Source organism: Lagenorhynchus albirostris, chromosome 6 (assembly GCF_949774975.1).
Source record: "Lagenorhynchus albirostris chromosome 6, mLagAlb1.1, whole genome shotgun sequence".
Lineage (NCBI taxonomy): Eukaryota > Metazoa > Chordata > Mammalia > Artiodactyla > Delphinidae > Lagenorhynchus > Lagenorhynchus albirostris.
Window position 1 is genome coordinate 111,749,107 of NC_083100.1, and position 17,782 is coordinate 111,766,888.

Genomic DNA, 17,782 nt, shown 5'->3' on the forward strand with positions numbered 1-17,782 from the left:
GTGTGACTTGGGCAAACAACTCTCTTTAGTGTTGCCCAGAGAGTTCCAATTTTTGAGAACTGCTCAGTTCCTACCCATATTTTTAATCTCAATTTAAGACTGTCCTCTATTTATCTAAAATTCTACTTAACATACAATGATTGACCAACCGATCTGTGATCATCACTGGGAACAGCAATGACAGTAGAAAGATAAGTAAGACATGGTCCCCCCTCACAAAAGCTGGGGGTCAGATGTGTGACAACATCATGAAAACACAAGCCCATCACTGTGACAGTTCCTTCTAGGGAGGGACATATGGGACAGTAAAGACCCCAAAAGGAGAAAGTGGCTCTCTCTGCCTGGAGGGATCAATGCATGCTATGGGAGCAACTGCATTCTGTACAGGGAGCAGGGGCTGATGGGTGAGCAAGAGGAAGGCAACGCAGGAGATATTCAGGACAGAGTCACATATGGAGGAACACAGAGCGGTGACACAGTGTTCCCTGAAAGCTGCCAGGAATTTGGCAAGTGTGAGCACAGACTGAGCAGTAAGGAATGTCCAAAGGAAAGTGACCAAGAGTCTGATCGTGAAGAGATATACAGAAGCAAGGAACTAAAGTTTCATTCTGAAGGCATGGGGAGTTACATTCCTCAGGTCAATGGAATATTTCTTTTTTGCTGAATATAGTGCTCATTGCTCACCTCTCTTTTGGCAATTATGAATGCATCTCCAAGCCATTGCTTTGGAGAGGTAGGTGTGAGGCATGCTCACCAGTCTCCTCCCTTGGCTGTCTTGCCAAACCTCGACAACTCAGCATTTGGCTTGCTGCCTGTCTGGCAAAACAGACCTGGTTCAGGAATGCCCCAGAGCTGGATGAATAAGACATGGCCAGAAAGATTAGTGAGTGATTCAAACCTCAAGCACAGCAAAAACCAAACAGGTTTGTCTGGGTCTTGAAAGAATCTGTGTTCTGAAAAGAGAGATCCCACTCAGATAACAGGTCTGGACTCAAAGAGGGCTAAACATCCTTGACAGAAACTCTCTGGTAATTAAGCAGCACCCAGGAACAACTGAGCACAGGTGGCTTGCGGAATCTTGGTCGAGCCCAGGGTCAGGCTGAAGCTCCTGCTGTGGGAACTCTGAGTACAAACCACTACACTAACAGAGAACCTCAGACCTCAGGGAATATTCATCACAGTGAGGTGTCACAGAGTTCCTCTTCTCAGCCTGAAGACCCAGCTCTACCCAATAGCCTACAAACTCCAGTGTTGGAAGCCTCAGGCCAAACAACCAGTAAGACAGAAACACAATTCCACTCATAAACAGAAAAAAAAAAAATGAGATGGCAAAAAAAAATGTCACAAATGAAGGAGCAAGGTAAAAATCTACAAGACCAAATAAATGAAGAGGAAATTGGCAATCTACCTGAAAAAGAATTCAGAGGAATGATAGTAAAGATGATCCAGAATCTCAGAAACAGAATGGAGGCATGTATTGAGAAAATACAAGAAATGTTTAATAAAGATCTAGAAGAACTAAAGAACAAACAAATAGAGATGAACAACACAATAACTGAAATAAAAATACACTAGAAGGAATCAATAACAGAATAACTGCGATAGAAGAACGAATAAGTGAGCTGGAAGACAAAACAGTGGAAATAACTGTCGAGGAGCAGAATAAAGAAAGAAAAGAATTGAAGACAATCTCAGAGACCTCTGGGACAACACTAAACACACCAATGTTCAAGTTATAGGGGTCCAAGAAGAAGAAAAAAAGAAAGGGTCTGAGAAAGTATTTGAAGAGATTATAGTTGAAAACTTCCCTAACATGGAAAAGGAAATAGTCACCCAAGTCCAGGAAGCACAGAGAGTCCCATACAGGATAAACCCTAGGAAAAACACACCAAGACACATACTAATCAAATTAACAAAAATTAAATTCAAAGAAAAACTATTAAAAGCAGCAAGGAAAAAACAAAAATAATATACAAAGGCATCCCCAAAAGGTTATCAGCTGATTTTTCAGTGGAAACTCTGCAGACCAGAAGGGAGTGGCAGGATATACTTAAAGTGATGAAAGAGAAAAAACTACAACCAAGATTACTCTACCCAACAAGGATCTCATTCAGATTCGATGGAGAAATCAAAAGATTTTCAGACAAGCTAATGCTAAGAGAATTCATCACAACCAAACCAACTTTACAACAAATGCTAAAGAAACTTCTCTAAGCAGGAAACACAAGAGAAGAAAAAGACCCACAAAAACAAACCCAAAACAATTAAGAAAATGATAATATGAACATACATGTTGATATTAACCTTGAATGTAAATGAATTAAATGCCCCAACCAAAAGACGTAAAGTGGCTGAATGGATATAAAACAAGACCTATATATATGCTGTCTACAGGAGACCCACTTCACACCTAGGGACACATACAGACTGAAAGTGAAGGGATGGAAAAAGATATTCCATGTAAATGGAAATCAAAAGAAAGCTGGATTAGCAATACTCATAGCAGATAAAATAGACTTTAAAATAAAGACTGTTACAAGAGATAGGGAGGGACACTATGTAATGATCAAAGGATAAATCCAAGAAGAAGATATAACAATTATAAATGTTTATGCAACCAACATAGCAGCACCTCCATACATAAGGAAAATGTTAACAACCATGAAAGGAGAAATCAACAGTAACACAATAATAGTAGGGAACTTTAACACACCACTTACACCAATGGACAGATCATCCAAAATGAAAATAAATAAGGAAACACAAGCTTTAAATGACACAATAGACCAGATAGATCTAATTGACATTTATGGAGCATTCCACCCAAAAGTGGCAGAATACACTTTCTTCTCAAGTGCACACGGAACATTCTCCTGGATAGATCACATCTTGGATCACAAATCAAGCCTCGGAAAATTTAAGAAAATTGAAATCATATCAAGCATCTTTTCTGACGACAATGCTATGAGACTGGAAATCAATTACAGGAAAAAATCTGTAAAAAGCACAAATACATGGAGGCTAAACAGTGCACTACTAAATAACCAAGAGATCACTGAAGAAATCAAAGAAGAAGTTTAAAAATACCTAGAAAAAAATGACAATGAAAACGTGATGATCCAAAGCCTATGGGACACAGCAAAAGCAATTCTAAGAGGGAAGTTTATAGCAATTCAATCTCACCTCAAGAAACAATAAAAATCTCAAATAAACAATCTAACCCTACAATTAAAACAACGAGAGAAAGAAGAACAAAGAAAACCCAAAGTCAGTAGAAGGAAAGAAATCATAAAGATCAGAGCAGAAATAAATGAACTAGAAACGAAGAAAACAATAGCAAAGATCAATAGAACTAAAAGCTGGTTCTTTGAGAAGATAAACATAATTGATAAACCCTTAGCTAGACTCATCAAGAAAAAAGGGAGAGGACACAAATCAATACAATTAGAAATGTAAAAAGAGAAAACACACCTGACACTGCAGAAATACAAAGGATTATATAAGAGACTACTACAAATTACTATATGCCAAAAAAAATGGACAACCATGAAGAAATGGACAAATTCTTGGAAAGGTACAATTTTCTAAGACGGAACAAGGAAGAATTAGAAAATATAAACAGATCTATCAGAAGTATTGAAATTGAAACTGTAATTTAAAATCTTCCAACAAACAAAAGTCCAGGACCAGAGGGCTTCACAGGCAAATTGTGTCAAACATTTAGAGAAGACCTAACCCCTATCCTTCTCAAACTCTTCCAAAAAATTGCCGAGGGAGAAACAATCCCAAATTCATTCTATGAAGTCATCATCACCCTTATACAAAACCTGAAAAAGATATCACAGAAAATGAAAATTATAGACCAATATCACTGGTGAACATAGATGCAAAAATCCTCAACAAAATACTAGCAAACAGAATCCAACAACACATTAAAAAGATGATACACCATGATCAAGAGGGATCTATCTCAGGGATGCAAGGATTCTTCAATATATGAAAGTTAATCAAAGTGATACACCACATTAACAAATTAAAGAATAAAAACCATATGATCATCTCAATAGATGCAGAAAAAGCTTTTGACAAAATTCAACACCGATTTATGATAAAAACTCTCCAGAAAATGGACATAGAGGGAACCTACCTCAACATAACAAAGGCCATATATGACAAACCTACAGCAAGCATCATACTCAATGGTGGAAATTCTGAAAGCATTTCCACTAAGATCAAGAACAAGACAAGGATGTCCACTCTCACCACACTTATTCAACATAGTTTTGGAAGTCCTAGCCATGGTAATTAGAGAAGAAAAAGAAATCAAAGGAATAAAAATTGGAAAAGAAGAAGTAAAAGTGTCACTGTTTGCTGATGTCATGATACTATACATAGAAAATCCTAAAGATGCCAGCAGAAAACTACAAGAAATAATCAATTAACTTGGTAAGGTTGCAGGATACAAAATTAATGCACAGAAATCTCTGGCATTCCCATACATCAACAATGACAAATCATAAAGAGAAATTAAGGAAACACTCCCATTTACCATTGCAAAAAAAAGAACAAAACACCAAGGAATAAACCTGCCATAGGAGGCAAAAGACTTGTACTCAGAAAACTATAAAACACTGATGAAAGAAATCAAAGATGACATAAACAGATGGAGAAATATACCATGTTCTTGTATTGGGAGAATCAATATTGTGTAAATGACTGTACTATCCAAAGCAATCTACAGATTCAATGCAATCTCTATCAAACTACCAATGGCATTCTTCAAAGAATTAGAACAAAAAATATTACAATTCGTATGGAAACACAAAAGACCCAGAATAGCCAAAACAGTCTTCAGAAAGAAAAATGGAGTTGGAGGAATCAGGCTCCCCAACTTCATACTATACCACAAAGCTACAGTAATCAAGACAGTATGGTACTGGCACAAAAACAGATCATTGGTACAGGATAGAATGCCCAGAGATAACCCATACACCTATGAAAAAGGAAGCAAGAACATACAATGGAGAAAAGACAGCCTCTTCAACAACTGGTGCTGGGAAAACTGGACAGCTACATGTAAAAGAATGAAATTAGAATACTACCTAACACCATACAAAAAAAATAAACTCCAAATGGATTAAAGATTTAAATGTAAGACCAGACACTATAAAACTCTTAGAGGAAAACATAGGAAAAACACTCTTTGACATAAACCACTGCAAGATCATTCTTGATCCACCTCCTAGAGTAATGGAAATAAAAACTAAAATTAAAAAATGGGACTTAATTAAACTTAAAAGCTTTTACACAACAAAGGAAACCATAAACAAGACAAAAAGACAACTCTCAGAATGGGAGAATATATTTGCAAATGAAGAAAGCAGACAAAGGATTAATCTCTAAAATATGCAAACAGGTCATGGAGCTCATTATAAAAAACACCAAACAATCCAGTTAAAAAGTGGGTGGAAGACCTAAATAGACATTTCACCTAGGAAGACATACATATGGCCAAGAGGCACATGAAAAGATTCTCAACACCACTAATTATTAGAAAAATACAAATCAAAACTTCAATGAGGTATTACCTCACTCCAGTCAGAATGGCCATTATCAAAAAAATCTAGAAACAAATGCTGGAAAGGGTGTGGTGAAAAGTAACCCTCCTGCACTGTTGGTGGGGATGTAAATTGATACAGCCACTATGGAGAACAGTGTGGAGGTTCCTTTAAAAGCTAAAAATAGAACTACCATACTACCCAGCAATCCAACTACTGGGCATATACCCTGAGAAAACCATAATTCAAAAAGAGCCATGTACCACAATGTTCATTGCAGCTCTATTTACAATAGCCAGGACATAGAAGCAACCTAAGTGTCCATTGATAGATGCATGGATAAAGAAGATGTGGTATATATACACAATGGAATATTACTCAGCCATAAAAAAGAATGAAATAATGCCATTAACAGCAACATGGATGGACCTACAGATTATCATACTAAGTGAAGTAAGCAAGACAGAGAAAGACAAATATTACATGATATCACTTGTAGGTGGAATCTAAAATATGACACAAATGAACTTACTTATGAAACAGAAACAGGCATAGAAAACAGACTTGTGGTTGCCAAGGGGGAGGATGGGTGGGGGGGGGATGGATTTGGAGTTCGGGACTAGCAGCTGTAAACTATTATATAGAGAGTGGATAAGCAACAAGGTCTTACATAGAGCCCAGGGAACTATATTCAATATCTTGTGATAAACCATAGTGGAAAAGAATATGAAAAAAAAGAATACATCTCTTTATAACGTCTTATGACTTACCATCTGAGATAGATATATACACACATTCATACATACATATATATATTTTACTCCCCTGATACTACTTATTATATTTATCTAAAAGAAAGATGAGGAGTCTTAAGTATCATTTGGACATCATTTTGATGTGATTCATTCATTGTCTCTCTTTTGCTTGATTTAAATTTGTTAATTTTAGAAACCAATTTTTGAGCTTCCCAAATCTCCAGGATAACAAAATAGAGAGTCACTGAAACCAGAAATCTTGACATGATCCTTCATTCTTACGTCCCGTTCAAATCAGCAGGCAATGATGATTCTTCTATAACTAATTGCCTTGCCTTCTCCCCATCCCAATTACCATTGTTTTAGTTCAGGCCTTTATTATTTCTTCTTTACTATTTCTATAGGCTTTGAATGGGTCCTCTTGTCACCAGCCTTTTACCCTCATTCTCCTCCCCTCATCCTCACCCCAGACATGCACACAAGTACACACGCTCCAGTCTCCTCCCTGAAATCAGAGCAAACTTTCTAAAATACAAATTGATGTGACTGTCTCACCCAAAGCAGTGTTTCCCAGCTTTTTAAGCTTATAATCCAAAAACACAAACATGGAAGGCCCTACTTAACATGTCACAAGATTTTTTTAATACATAAATTATAAGGACTAGAAAGAAATCCAAACGTTTTCTACAGCCTCATCCCTCGTAATGTTATATAAGAGCTGTGCTTCCTGTTCCCTTTTAGGCTCAACAGTCTGTGGACCAGACAGCATGATGCCTGGCACATTGTGCTTAAGAACTATTAAATGCATCCAAGAAAAAATGTGATAAAACTTAGAAAGTGTACTGTGTTTTGTCTTGGAGCATACGCAACGCATAAACAGAATAGCTCTTGGTGCAGAATTATCCTATGTACCCTGAAGAGCTGATAAAGAAACAGTCTTAAAACCATCTGGATGGACAAAGTAAAAAAAGGCATAGTAGAGGGTATAAGAAAGATCATTTTTTAAAAAGCAATGCTGGAGATGATGAGCTTGAATCTAAGAAAGAAAGAAGGATAGAAAATAAAGGAAACTAACGTGTATCCAGTCTTGTGCCAATCACTGGGTTAAATATTTAACATGAATTGTCTCTTTTTGTTCTTACGACAAGCCTGGATATAGTTATGATCCCCATTATACATAGAGAAGACTGAGATTAAAAAACTTCCCAAAGGACATATAATTAGTAAGCTGTAGAGTCAGGATCTGAATTCAGACTGGGCTGGGCTCCAATGTCTGCCTCTTTCCAGATATACTGCAGTCTCCAATTGGTCCAGAAAACACACACACACACACACACACACACACACACACACACACACAGAGCCAGATTATGATCTTAAGTACCACTGCTGCTGTCCCTGAGCTGACATTATTTTCTCACCTACAAAGACCAATAAGAATCAATATTTGTTTGAATTATCAATACATGTTTTTCCCATCCACTCATAAATGGTTGGCATTGACCCTCATGGGGTTGTGCTATCAGCCAGCTGGCCAGTCTCCAACTCAAGCCTATCTTTTCAATCAGGCATTTTTCCTAAATTCTCACGAGTAGGTTGATGACACACAGAGATTGTAGTATTTCCTTTAGGAGCTCTATGCCTAGACCCATTAGAGATGAAGAGGGTTTTATAAATGTGTATGGATTGATCGAGCTGCACGTGAAGATTGTAGTTTCCTGAATAACCAGGACTTTCAGTGTAATTTAGAGCCACTCAATACAGGCTATTAGCTATTGGAAGTTTAGCTCCAGTGTATTCAAAAAAGAATAGATATCTACTTGAGAGACACAGCTCAAGGAAAGAAATGCTCAACTCTGATGAGCACTGAATTGACAGAAGCACTATCTTTACAATTCTCCAATTGTGGCCTTTCCTTCATTTTAATATCCTATGCATAATCATTTGAACCATGCACTAAGTAAAAATACATTCTTTCTTCTTGCAATTTTTTAAAGTTTTTAATCTTATTTTCCCCGTTTTCCCAATCTTATCATTGTAAGCTTATCATGTATCATGCATCCCATTTGTTCATGTATTTAGCTTTGCTTAAAAATCCAGTAAATTCTGAAACTGATTTGGCTCTACTTTATAATGGTGTGTGTGTGTGTGTGTGTGTGTGTGTGTGTGTGTGTGTGTGTATGCATGTTTGTCTGTGTATTGCATGGAATATTGATGGGTGGATATGGGGAGAAGTGTACAGGAGTGTATAGAAACAAAGTTGGATTTAGGAAATTTTTAAATAGATAAAATTTCATTGTTTCAAAGATTTGCTTTTTCCTTATCAGTCTCTTCTAAAACCATCCCTAGAAATCCAGCCACCAATCTCAGCTTCTCATATTCCAGAAATTTCTAAGCCTTTTCATCTATGATTTTTATCTTGTCTACACATCCAAGATTTCATGTCTTCTAGCTAATTCATTTAAGCTAAGAAGGACCATCCATAATCCTAAAGAACTGATAGCTTTAGCGTATTTGAATTTCACAATCTTGAATGATTCTTTTGGAGGGCATGGTCCCCTGACCAAAGCGTATCCCAACAACAAGCCCTGTACTCCTGATGTCCGCTTGTTGGATGTTACTTTCTGACTCTTTGATCATCCTGTGACCCCCTCATCAGTGACACCCTGCCTTATGCTCAGTTTGGACCTGTTTTATGTTAATAACTCCCTCTTCGTTCTTTCAGTTTCATGATGCTACTTCTGGAGGCCAAATTGAGGCTGACATGCCTAATAAGTCATGGGGAAGAAAATATGTTGAAAACAGTGTTTTAGAAAGAATGCTTCAATGATAGTAGAGTCCAGTGTTAACTCAGCAGACTTATAAAATCATAACATGATATTTAAAAGCATGAACTAGGATCAAGTAGTGGGCAAGGGAGGAAAAAAAATAGAGTATAAATCTGAGAGATCTTTCCAAGCAACAACAACAACAAAAAATGGTAACACTTGTACCTTTCACCGTTTCCCTCAACAAAGATTTATTGGACATATACATAGTCCCAGATGTTAAGTACTGTAGTTAAAAAAAATCCCTGCTCAACATGATGCTTTATATTCCACACGATTAGTATATCATATGCCTCCCATCTGAGGGGCTTAAGAAACATTTTTTTAAAAATCAGATTAAGTAATTGATAAATTAGATTTAAGGATAGAAGAAAAATACAGAACAAAGCAATCAATTGTGAGCATGATATCCCTAAACTGAGAATCCAAAAAAAAAAAAAAAAAATCCATCAGTGGCAGTAAGGGTAATCTGAGAGGAAAGAAATTTGGGGAAGTATACTTTGAAGCCATTGTCTTTGGGCTAATTATGGGACCTCCGTGTACAGATGTTCTTGAAAATCCAAGAAGGAAAGAGCTAAACTCACACAAGATAATCACATGGGAGACTGGCCTTTGCCAGACTATGAGGCTTTCCTGCCACCATTTTAGGGATGGGAAGCAGATTTTCAGACAGAAGATGTGCACAAAGTCACACAGACCTTGGTTCAAAGACCAGTTTGAACATAGACTAGAGTGTGAAATGAACAGAGAAACTTGTAGGCTGCTCACCCATCCAGTATGAGTGATATCTCCTGCTGGCTGCACGGCAGGGACAGCTGACCACCTAGAAGGGGAGCTGCCCCAGGGGCAGGAAAGAATTATAGCTGCCTCTGCTGCTTTGTTATTGTTCTCAGTGGGTTTGATTATGGTCAAGTCCCAGCAAGTCACTTACAAGTGAAGATCAGTACCTCCAAACAAGTCTCTCCTAAAATCTTGAATAGAATGATTTTAAAAGCCTAGAAAGAACCCCCAGAGCACCCTTGTTAATCCCTAGACAGGACCACCTCCCCTTTGGGATGCCCTGACTCCTCCCTCACCAGTCACAGCTGTGGAGCAGTGAAGGGTGTGTCCGTCTCCACTACGTTGGAGGAATTGGTTACAACTGCTTTTACTACCTCGAAAGCCTGACAGAAACTCTGATACCTAGAATGCGCCCAGTTAAAGTTTGTTGATCAAACAAAGGAACAATCACCTGCGCCGTTCACAGAGGAGGGAGCTGAAGCACAGGAAGGTAAAATTGAGAGCACATTCACAGTGAAGGAAGAAGAGGACCCAGGGTTCCTGTATCCCAAGCCAAAGGTCTCCTGCATATAATCGTTCATACACGTAAGGAGCTTTTAAAAAAATACATGAGTTATCTTTCAACCCAGAGTAAATGCTTGGCTCCTTGAGCTCAGGGTCTATGTCTTTGGCTTGAATTCTGTCTTCCCACAGCAGAGCACGACCATGTGTATCCAGCAGATACTCAAAAGGCAAGTAGCACTGCATTATGGTGGAGATGGATGTCAGGATAGAGAAGATTTGACCTTCTTTTCATGACTCATTTTAGAGAGTCATGTTTCTTGGTCTGTGCATCATGGAGTAATTTATCTTTTAGGATTTCATGGTGGAAAATAGGGACGGGGTCAGAGTCAAGAGTAGTATTAGAGTATTTATTTTTGTTGTTTGCTAAGTGAAATTATAGGTAACAAGGGGAAAAATAAATGAAGCTAAAAGCGTGCGTTGCCACTTCTAAGCCTCATTGTAGGCACTACACGAAACGCATGCTTTATGTCTTTTAAACAAAGTGGGCCATTAAGTGTGCAATGCTAAGAGGAATTTTATCTCACCTATAAATACAAATGAATCCCTTAAGCTCCAAATCCCCATATACAGACAATTTACTCTGGTAATCAAGGCGGTGCTCACAATTTAACTTCAGTTACCATCTGTAACTCCATGGGCATTCTAATAATAATGAATAAAAATATGCACTGACAACCAAAAATGTTACTTAAAGTGGAATCATCTTAAAGAGTCAATTATTATTTCTAAGAAGATGTGTAAATATCGTATTTACTCAGAATTGTCTTTTGTGCCTTTACCTTTTAATTAAGGTGAAAGAAGGCCTTTAGTATTTAACTGTACATGTATATTAAGGGAAAATTATCCCCCATTTCTTCAGATTGAAAATATCAAAGAAAATGCTGGTCTTGAATATGCATACAAATATTAATCAGAAAACAAATACATTTCTTTTTTATCTTTCATCCTGCCTTTGTGTTTTTTTTTTTCTTTACCCCTTTTTTGGTGGGTAAGAGAGAGTGTAAAATGAAGAAATAAAGAAGGGCAAAGAAAAGTAAGAAATTCAAATTCTTTTGAAAATTATAGACTATTCTTCAACATTTTTCTGTTATCCAGGAAATAAAACCATGCCCTTCCTTTTGCAGAAAATAAGTCATTTGTTAAAACAAATGTTATGAAGAATGATATAACTAATGATTACCAGATTTATGCACAGGCGGCAGGTGATTCTGACCTAGTGGTCACCATCTGGGATTGAGGAAACCTGAGTTTCCATCCAGGCCAGTCTATTAATTAACTAACTCATCCTGAGCAGGCTTGTCATCTCCTTCAACCCTGAGGTCCTCATTTGTAAAGTGAAGGGAGGGCTTGAATGCCACAATTTCAGAGGTTCCTTCTGGTTTTGACATCATCTTAGTCTATGAATGTGGGGCTAAGTCATTTGCAAATAGGACTGGGTTATTCAACACCCACTGATAGGTCTGGATTTTTATCTGCCTGGGCAAGGGGTGGGTTTGGAGGTGGCCTTCAGGGTGTAAAGGAAAACAAGGTGGCAGTTATTTGTCAAAGAAGATTGGACAGTAATAATGTGAGAAAAGATTTGCATTTTTAAATAGGATTTTAATTTCCCCTGATTTCTGCAACACATCTTTGAGAGGAAAAGCCTATGCATCGGCTTTTTAAGGAAATATTTTGAAAACATTCTACTATGCCATTGCATCTGTGAAGTGCGGTTCATTTCTGGAAAAATCATCATGGTTTCTCCAGGTTCTGTGTTCCACCGGAAGCCTGACTTCTAGTCCCGCCTTATGTTTTTCCTAAACTTCAAACTTCTCTCTCCCTCCCAGAATTTCTTCACCCTTTCCTCTTTCCTTATGTAAATACGAATAAACATCCACCACACTTCTGGAAGAACTGACTGATGGATTTAGCTTGCAAACACACTGTCAGAAGGCTGAGATGTGAGTGGTTCCTAAAATTTAACAACAACATGGGTCTGCTTATTTAAAGCCTGCAGGGATGGTGGAGCAGATGGTACTTTGTGTCTTTGCTTCCTAGCCATGTGTTTGGTGCAATGTCGGCCCCGTTTCAGGAAGGCTGCCAATCCACAGAGGGGATGCAATGCCACCCTCACTCTCCTGTGTGTCTTCACCCCTTCCCCTCTCCCATACTTCCTATCCTCCTTCTCATCAGGTTGACCACAAACCTTTAGTGCAAAAGAGCTTTTGGTGATATCAATTCTTGTGCACGATTTGTAACATACACACGAGATCCCAGGAATAAAATTGTTGAAAATGGTTGCTCTGGATTGCAAGCAGATATTACAGACAATGCACATACTACTTCCTGGGTTTATTCTGTGCTTTATCCTTTAAAGGGGGACTTTTTCCATCTCTTCTCATTCCATCTTTGAAATGATTCTATAGCTAGATGTGGCAGAGATGATTCTCTCGATTTTGGACAATGGAGACAATGGAGATACAGCTTAGTGCATTGGGATGTGTTATCTGGAGTCACCAAGGCAAGAGAAGAAACCAGTCTAGAACAAAGATCTCTCAGTCTTAGTCATCCTGACACCATCCACTATCCCCGGCCTTCCCAAATCAGGAATTAAAAAAAAATTAATTACAGCTCACCCTTGAACAACGTGGGCTGAGGGACACCTACCCCCAACATAGTGAAAAATCCGAGGTTCCTCATCCTGTTTTCAACCAACCACGGATCCTATACCACTGTACAACATATTTATTGAAAAAAAATCTGGTATAAGTGTCACAGTTCAAATTTCACAGTTCAAACCCGTGTTGTGTCAACTGTACTGTCCTCATTTATGCTAGATTGTTTCTCCTCTGCTTTAAGAATAGGACAGGTTTAAAAGTAATACACATTTTGCATTGAGAATGCTTATATGGACAAATTCTTAATTCCCAACCACTATGGATAATTTGATTACCAATTTGAGTCCTGGTCTACTCTCAGTTTAGGTGACTTGTCAGATTTGTTCATCTGACGTAGAGAAGAGAGAAGGATCTCTACCTATTGGCCAGGGAGGAGGGGGTGGTCTTTCTTTCTGATTGGAAACTTTCCCATTCTTATCACTTTTAGGGATAGGGAAGCAAAAGCTCAGACATGTTCTCTAAAGGCCACTGCAATGTCCAGGGTCCATGGGAAAAGGAGCTCTGAAGAATCCTCTCTGGACCTTTCCATTAGCACAGATTGTTTCCAATGGCTTTACCAATTTCCAAAATGGAAACACTGACCCCATAAATGGAGATACAAAGAAGGAACATTTCACAAGAGGAACTGGGCAGTGGGGAAATAGCAGCTGACGTCAGGAGGCCAGTGTGGTTGGAAGCTTACTTCTCCCCGAGGCCAGTGCCTGGTGGAAAAGGGGACTGCATAAGACTGGAGGAGACGGGAAAGAGCACTTACCTGGACGTCTGACCAGTTAGGTACTCATGTAACTGGCTTGGATGTAATGTTGGTGAAAATTCTCCTCAACTATCCCATCCATTTATTGACTTATTTATATCTTCATATTTTTCAATGGTCTCTGAGCTCCTTGAAGTCTGACACTCAATTTTACTCAAATGTATCCCAATGTCTATTCAAGGTCAAGCATAAAGTAGGACCTTATAAATATTTATCGGACTAAATTAAATTCAAATGATTAGGTTACTTCAGTTTCTACCTGGGGGAAAAAAAATAGGGTTAGGAGCACAATACTCAAAAATGTCATCAGCAACCAATTAAAAAAAAAAAAACAGTAGCAGTACCAATAAGGTCCTACTGTATAGCACAGAAACTTATATTCAATATACTATGATAAACCATAATGGAAAAGAATATGAAAAAGAATATATATATATATATATATATAAAACTGAATCACTTTGCTATACAGCAGGAATTAACACAACACTGTAAAATCAATATACTTCAAGAAAAATTATTGAAAAAAATGATAGCAGAGTTTTATACATGTTATATGTTTAAGAAATACATAAATACTATAATAATTATGATACTTGACTTTTAAAAGATCTTCAGTTTGCTTGTGGAAGTGGGTGTTAGGAGGGTTGTGAGTTATTGGGTAGGGGTGGAGGGATATTATCTGAAATTGGATGGTAGCTGTAACTACAGACGTGGGTAGCTGATGCTCATAACATGGCTGGGAAGAGAAATACTTTGTGGTGCTTGGTGTGTGTGGTTTGTGTTGTGTGTGTGTGTGTGTGTGTGTGTGGTGTATTCTTCTGGGGCTCAGTCCAGTTGGGTTCAAGCTTTGATATTTACCTGTTTCCTGATGATGAAACTAGCATAAGCAAATGGAAGATTTCCATTATGTTCGTATTGTTTCCTAACATATAAATAGAGTAACAAATTCATGTTCCCAAACAATTGTGTTGGAAGGGTGCATGCAACCCCTCTCACTTGCATCTTAGGCCTGGGGTAAAGTGGCCCTGAGTTCTGTTTTCTATTCTCAGAATGACCATAACTACCAAGGTGCCCTTGCTCTGATTTTTTTCCCTTGCTCTGATTTTTGTGTTATTCCTCCTCAGTGAGGATCTGGCTCTATTTTGTGTTTGTTAAATGCCTCAAAATATTTTTCAAACATTTTTGATTGGGAAAAACTCAAAATATATTTTGCCAGTTGATTTTTTTAACACATTGAACAAATAAAAATTCAATCCTTATGTTTCTAATTAATTTTCCTGCAATTAGATGAAATACTTCTCCCTAAGAATTTGCTGTGTAAGCAAGCAACCTCATAATCCTATGTACATTTTCTTTTAAGAATGTCAACTCAGCTCTTCCTGAGAGCATTTGACACCATGAAGTTGACATTCAAACTGAATAACACGTTTCAAATTTGTTTTGAGTGAGGTATGTCTAGATTTCATGAACACATTTTGCAATATTCTTTAAGATCAATCAATACAAAATGGAAAAATGGTAAGAGTGTTGGTACTGTTAGGTGGATTGATTGATTACTTCCTTCCTTTACTCACCATTTCATTCTTTAAGTAAACCTTTATTGAAAGCCTATTATATGCCGGATTATTTGCTAAGATCCCACAAAGTGCATGTTACCTATTGGAGGATGCAAACAAATAAATGAATGATTACAAGCTCCAATATGCTCTGTGAAGAGCAGAGTCCTGGACATGAGATTGGATGGTCAGGGCAATCAGAGGAGCATATCTACATTGTCAAGACCTCATCTCTGCCTATGGCTCCACACTGTCCCACATCTGGTCAGCATCAAAGAAGTCTTAGGACATATACCTACCACATTTAGGGAAGGCTGGGGGCGATTCTCTACTACTTCATAGAATAGAAATGAATTATTAAAATCAATAACTCATTTTCCAAAGACTTTCACACAACTAGGAGTGAGACATTCTAAGATATTCTGTCCCTCTAGATAAAACTATTACAAGAGTCCTTAGGGACTGAAGATGAGAGAGTAGTTAAACAATGTTCCCCATTTTTAAACCATCTCCTCTTTTATAGAAGAAACTCACTAACCATAATTTGAGGCTTTGCTCAAGTGGTTGATCAAAGGAATGGCGGGATAGTTGGATTTTGGGTTAGACAAAACTGAGCAAGAATTGTGGCCACACTGTTTTCTGGTGTTGTGACCTTACACTAACTACTTAACATCTCTGAACTTGAGTTTCCCCAACTGTGAAAGAAACTTAACCCCTGTCTTTGAGGATTGTTGTGAGGAGTCGATGAAATAGCACATGGAAACAAGTAGTACCAGCCTTGATCAGAGGAGGTATTTAATAAGTGGGTAGCGGTTAATGCTTTGAGTTCTCTCTTTATGGAACACTTCTTACTAATGGAATTTTCTCTCTCTCCCCTTTCGTTCTAGACAACTGTGATGACCCATTAGCATCCTTGCTCTCTCCAGTGGCTTTTTCCAGCTCCTCAGACCTCAATGGTACTCACATCCCAGCTCAGCTCAACCGAAGGGTTGGTGAGTAGGTAACAAACTCTAAAGGCAAGTGCTGAATAAGCACACAATGGGTAAATGGAAGAAAGGGAGTATCTCCATGTGCTGGGATCCTGTCCAAGAGCAGTGTTCAGGAGAAGAATGGGTAGAGGGGCATTAAAAGAATGAAACCATGTTTCCCAGCACATAACGGATATTCAAAGAATACTGGTTATACTGGTTACTGTTCCCCTGAACCCACCTTATTCTTCTTTGATGATCATAAAACGCCTTTGTGGGGCTTCCCTGGTGGCACAGTGGTTGAGAGTCCGCCTGCCAATTCAGGGGACACAGGTTCGTGCCCCAGTCCGGGAAGATCCCACATGCCGTGGAGCAGCTGGGCCCGTGAGCCATGGCCGCTGAGCCTGCGTGTCCAGAGCCTGTGCTCCATAATGGGAAAGACCACAACAGTGAGATGCCCACATACCTCAAAAAAAAAAACAAAAAATGCCTTTGTGAACAAATATTTTTAATTTGCTTTATTTTTATATTTCATGCATCTAACATAAATAGCTACCAAAATATATTATTATAATAGCATGTTATCATAAGCAAGAATGAAATCTACCAAGATTTTTCCTTCAATAAATTTAATTTTTACAATATAATAAATGTTTCTAACATTAAAAATATAAAACACTATTAAGTAAAAGTAAGAAAATACAAAAATTGTGCAATGCTACCAGCTAGAGATAACTGTGGTTAAATGCTGGATGTGTATCTTTACAGCATATGACTGAAGGAAGTGCAGACACCCTTAACTAATGGCTCATGTGAAATGCCTTTAACAAATATGATGCTGGATATCTAGAGAGATATATTTTAAATCATATTTATAATGCATATATATATATATATATATATATATATAGTTCTATAGTTGAATTTTTTAGTTTCCAAAGACTTTAAATAACTGATGATATTTGTTTATTGACATACCTAGTGAACACTCTAAGCACTTTTTCAAGTTAAGAAAAAATTGATATGCAGTGTCAAGAGGTACACTGATCTGGGAGAGCTCACATTATTTAATCTTGACGGTATTTTCCCATTGATACATGAGGTCATTCACATTAGTAAGTTTCCAATGTTGATCCATCTTTACATTCTGGAGTAAGTCCTAATTCGTTGAGGTGCTATTGATATTGTTTTTGTAAAGTACAGAATGATTTAATTTGTTTACATTTTAATTTCTGATTTTGAATCTCCATTCAGAGTGAGATTGATTTGTATACTTATTGTTTGTTTCATACTACACATCACAAGTATTCTGGTATAATGCAATCAATAACTTAAAACTTAGTAAGTTCCGTGTTTTTG

The 17,782-nt window shown here is 37.7% G+C and overlaps 1 protein-coding gene across 2 annotated transcripts in view; it reads left to right on the forward strand.

The window, feature by feature from the left end:
- CNTNAP5 (contactin associated protein family member 5) overlaps positions 1 to 17,782 on the forward strand; it is an 882,476-nt gene that overhangs the window by 201,320 nt on the left and 663,374 nt on the right. For both annotated transcript variants that reach the window (XM_060151536.1, XM_060151538.1), the window contains exon 2: positions 16,343 to 16,447. In XM_060151536.1, the coding sequence (XP_060007519.1) occupies positions 16,343 to 16,447 (105 nt within the window). The remainder of the gene's footprint in view (positions 1 to 16,342; positions 16,448 to 17,782) is intronic.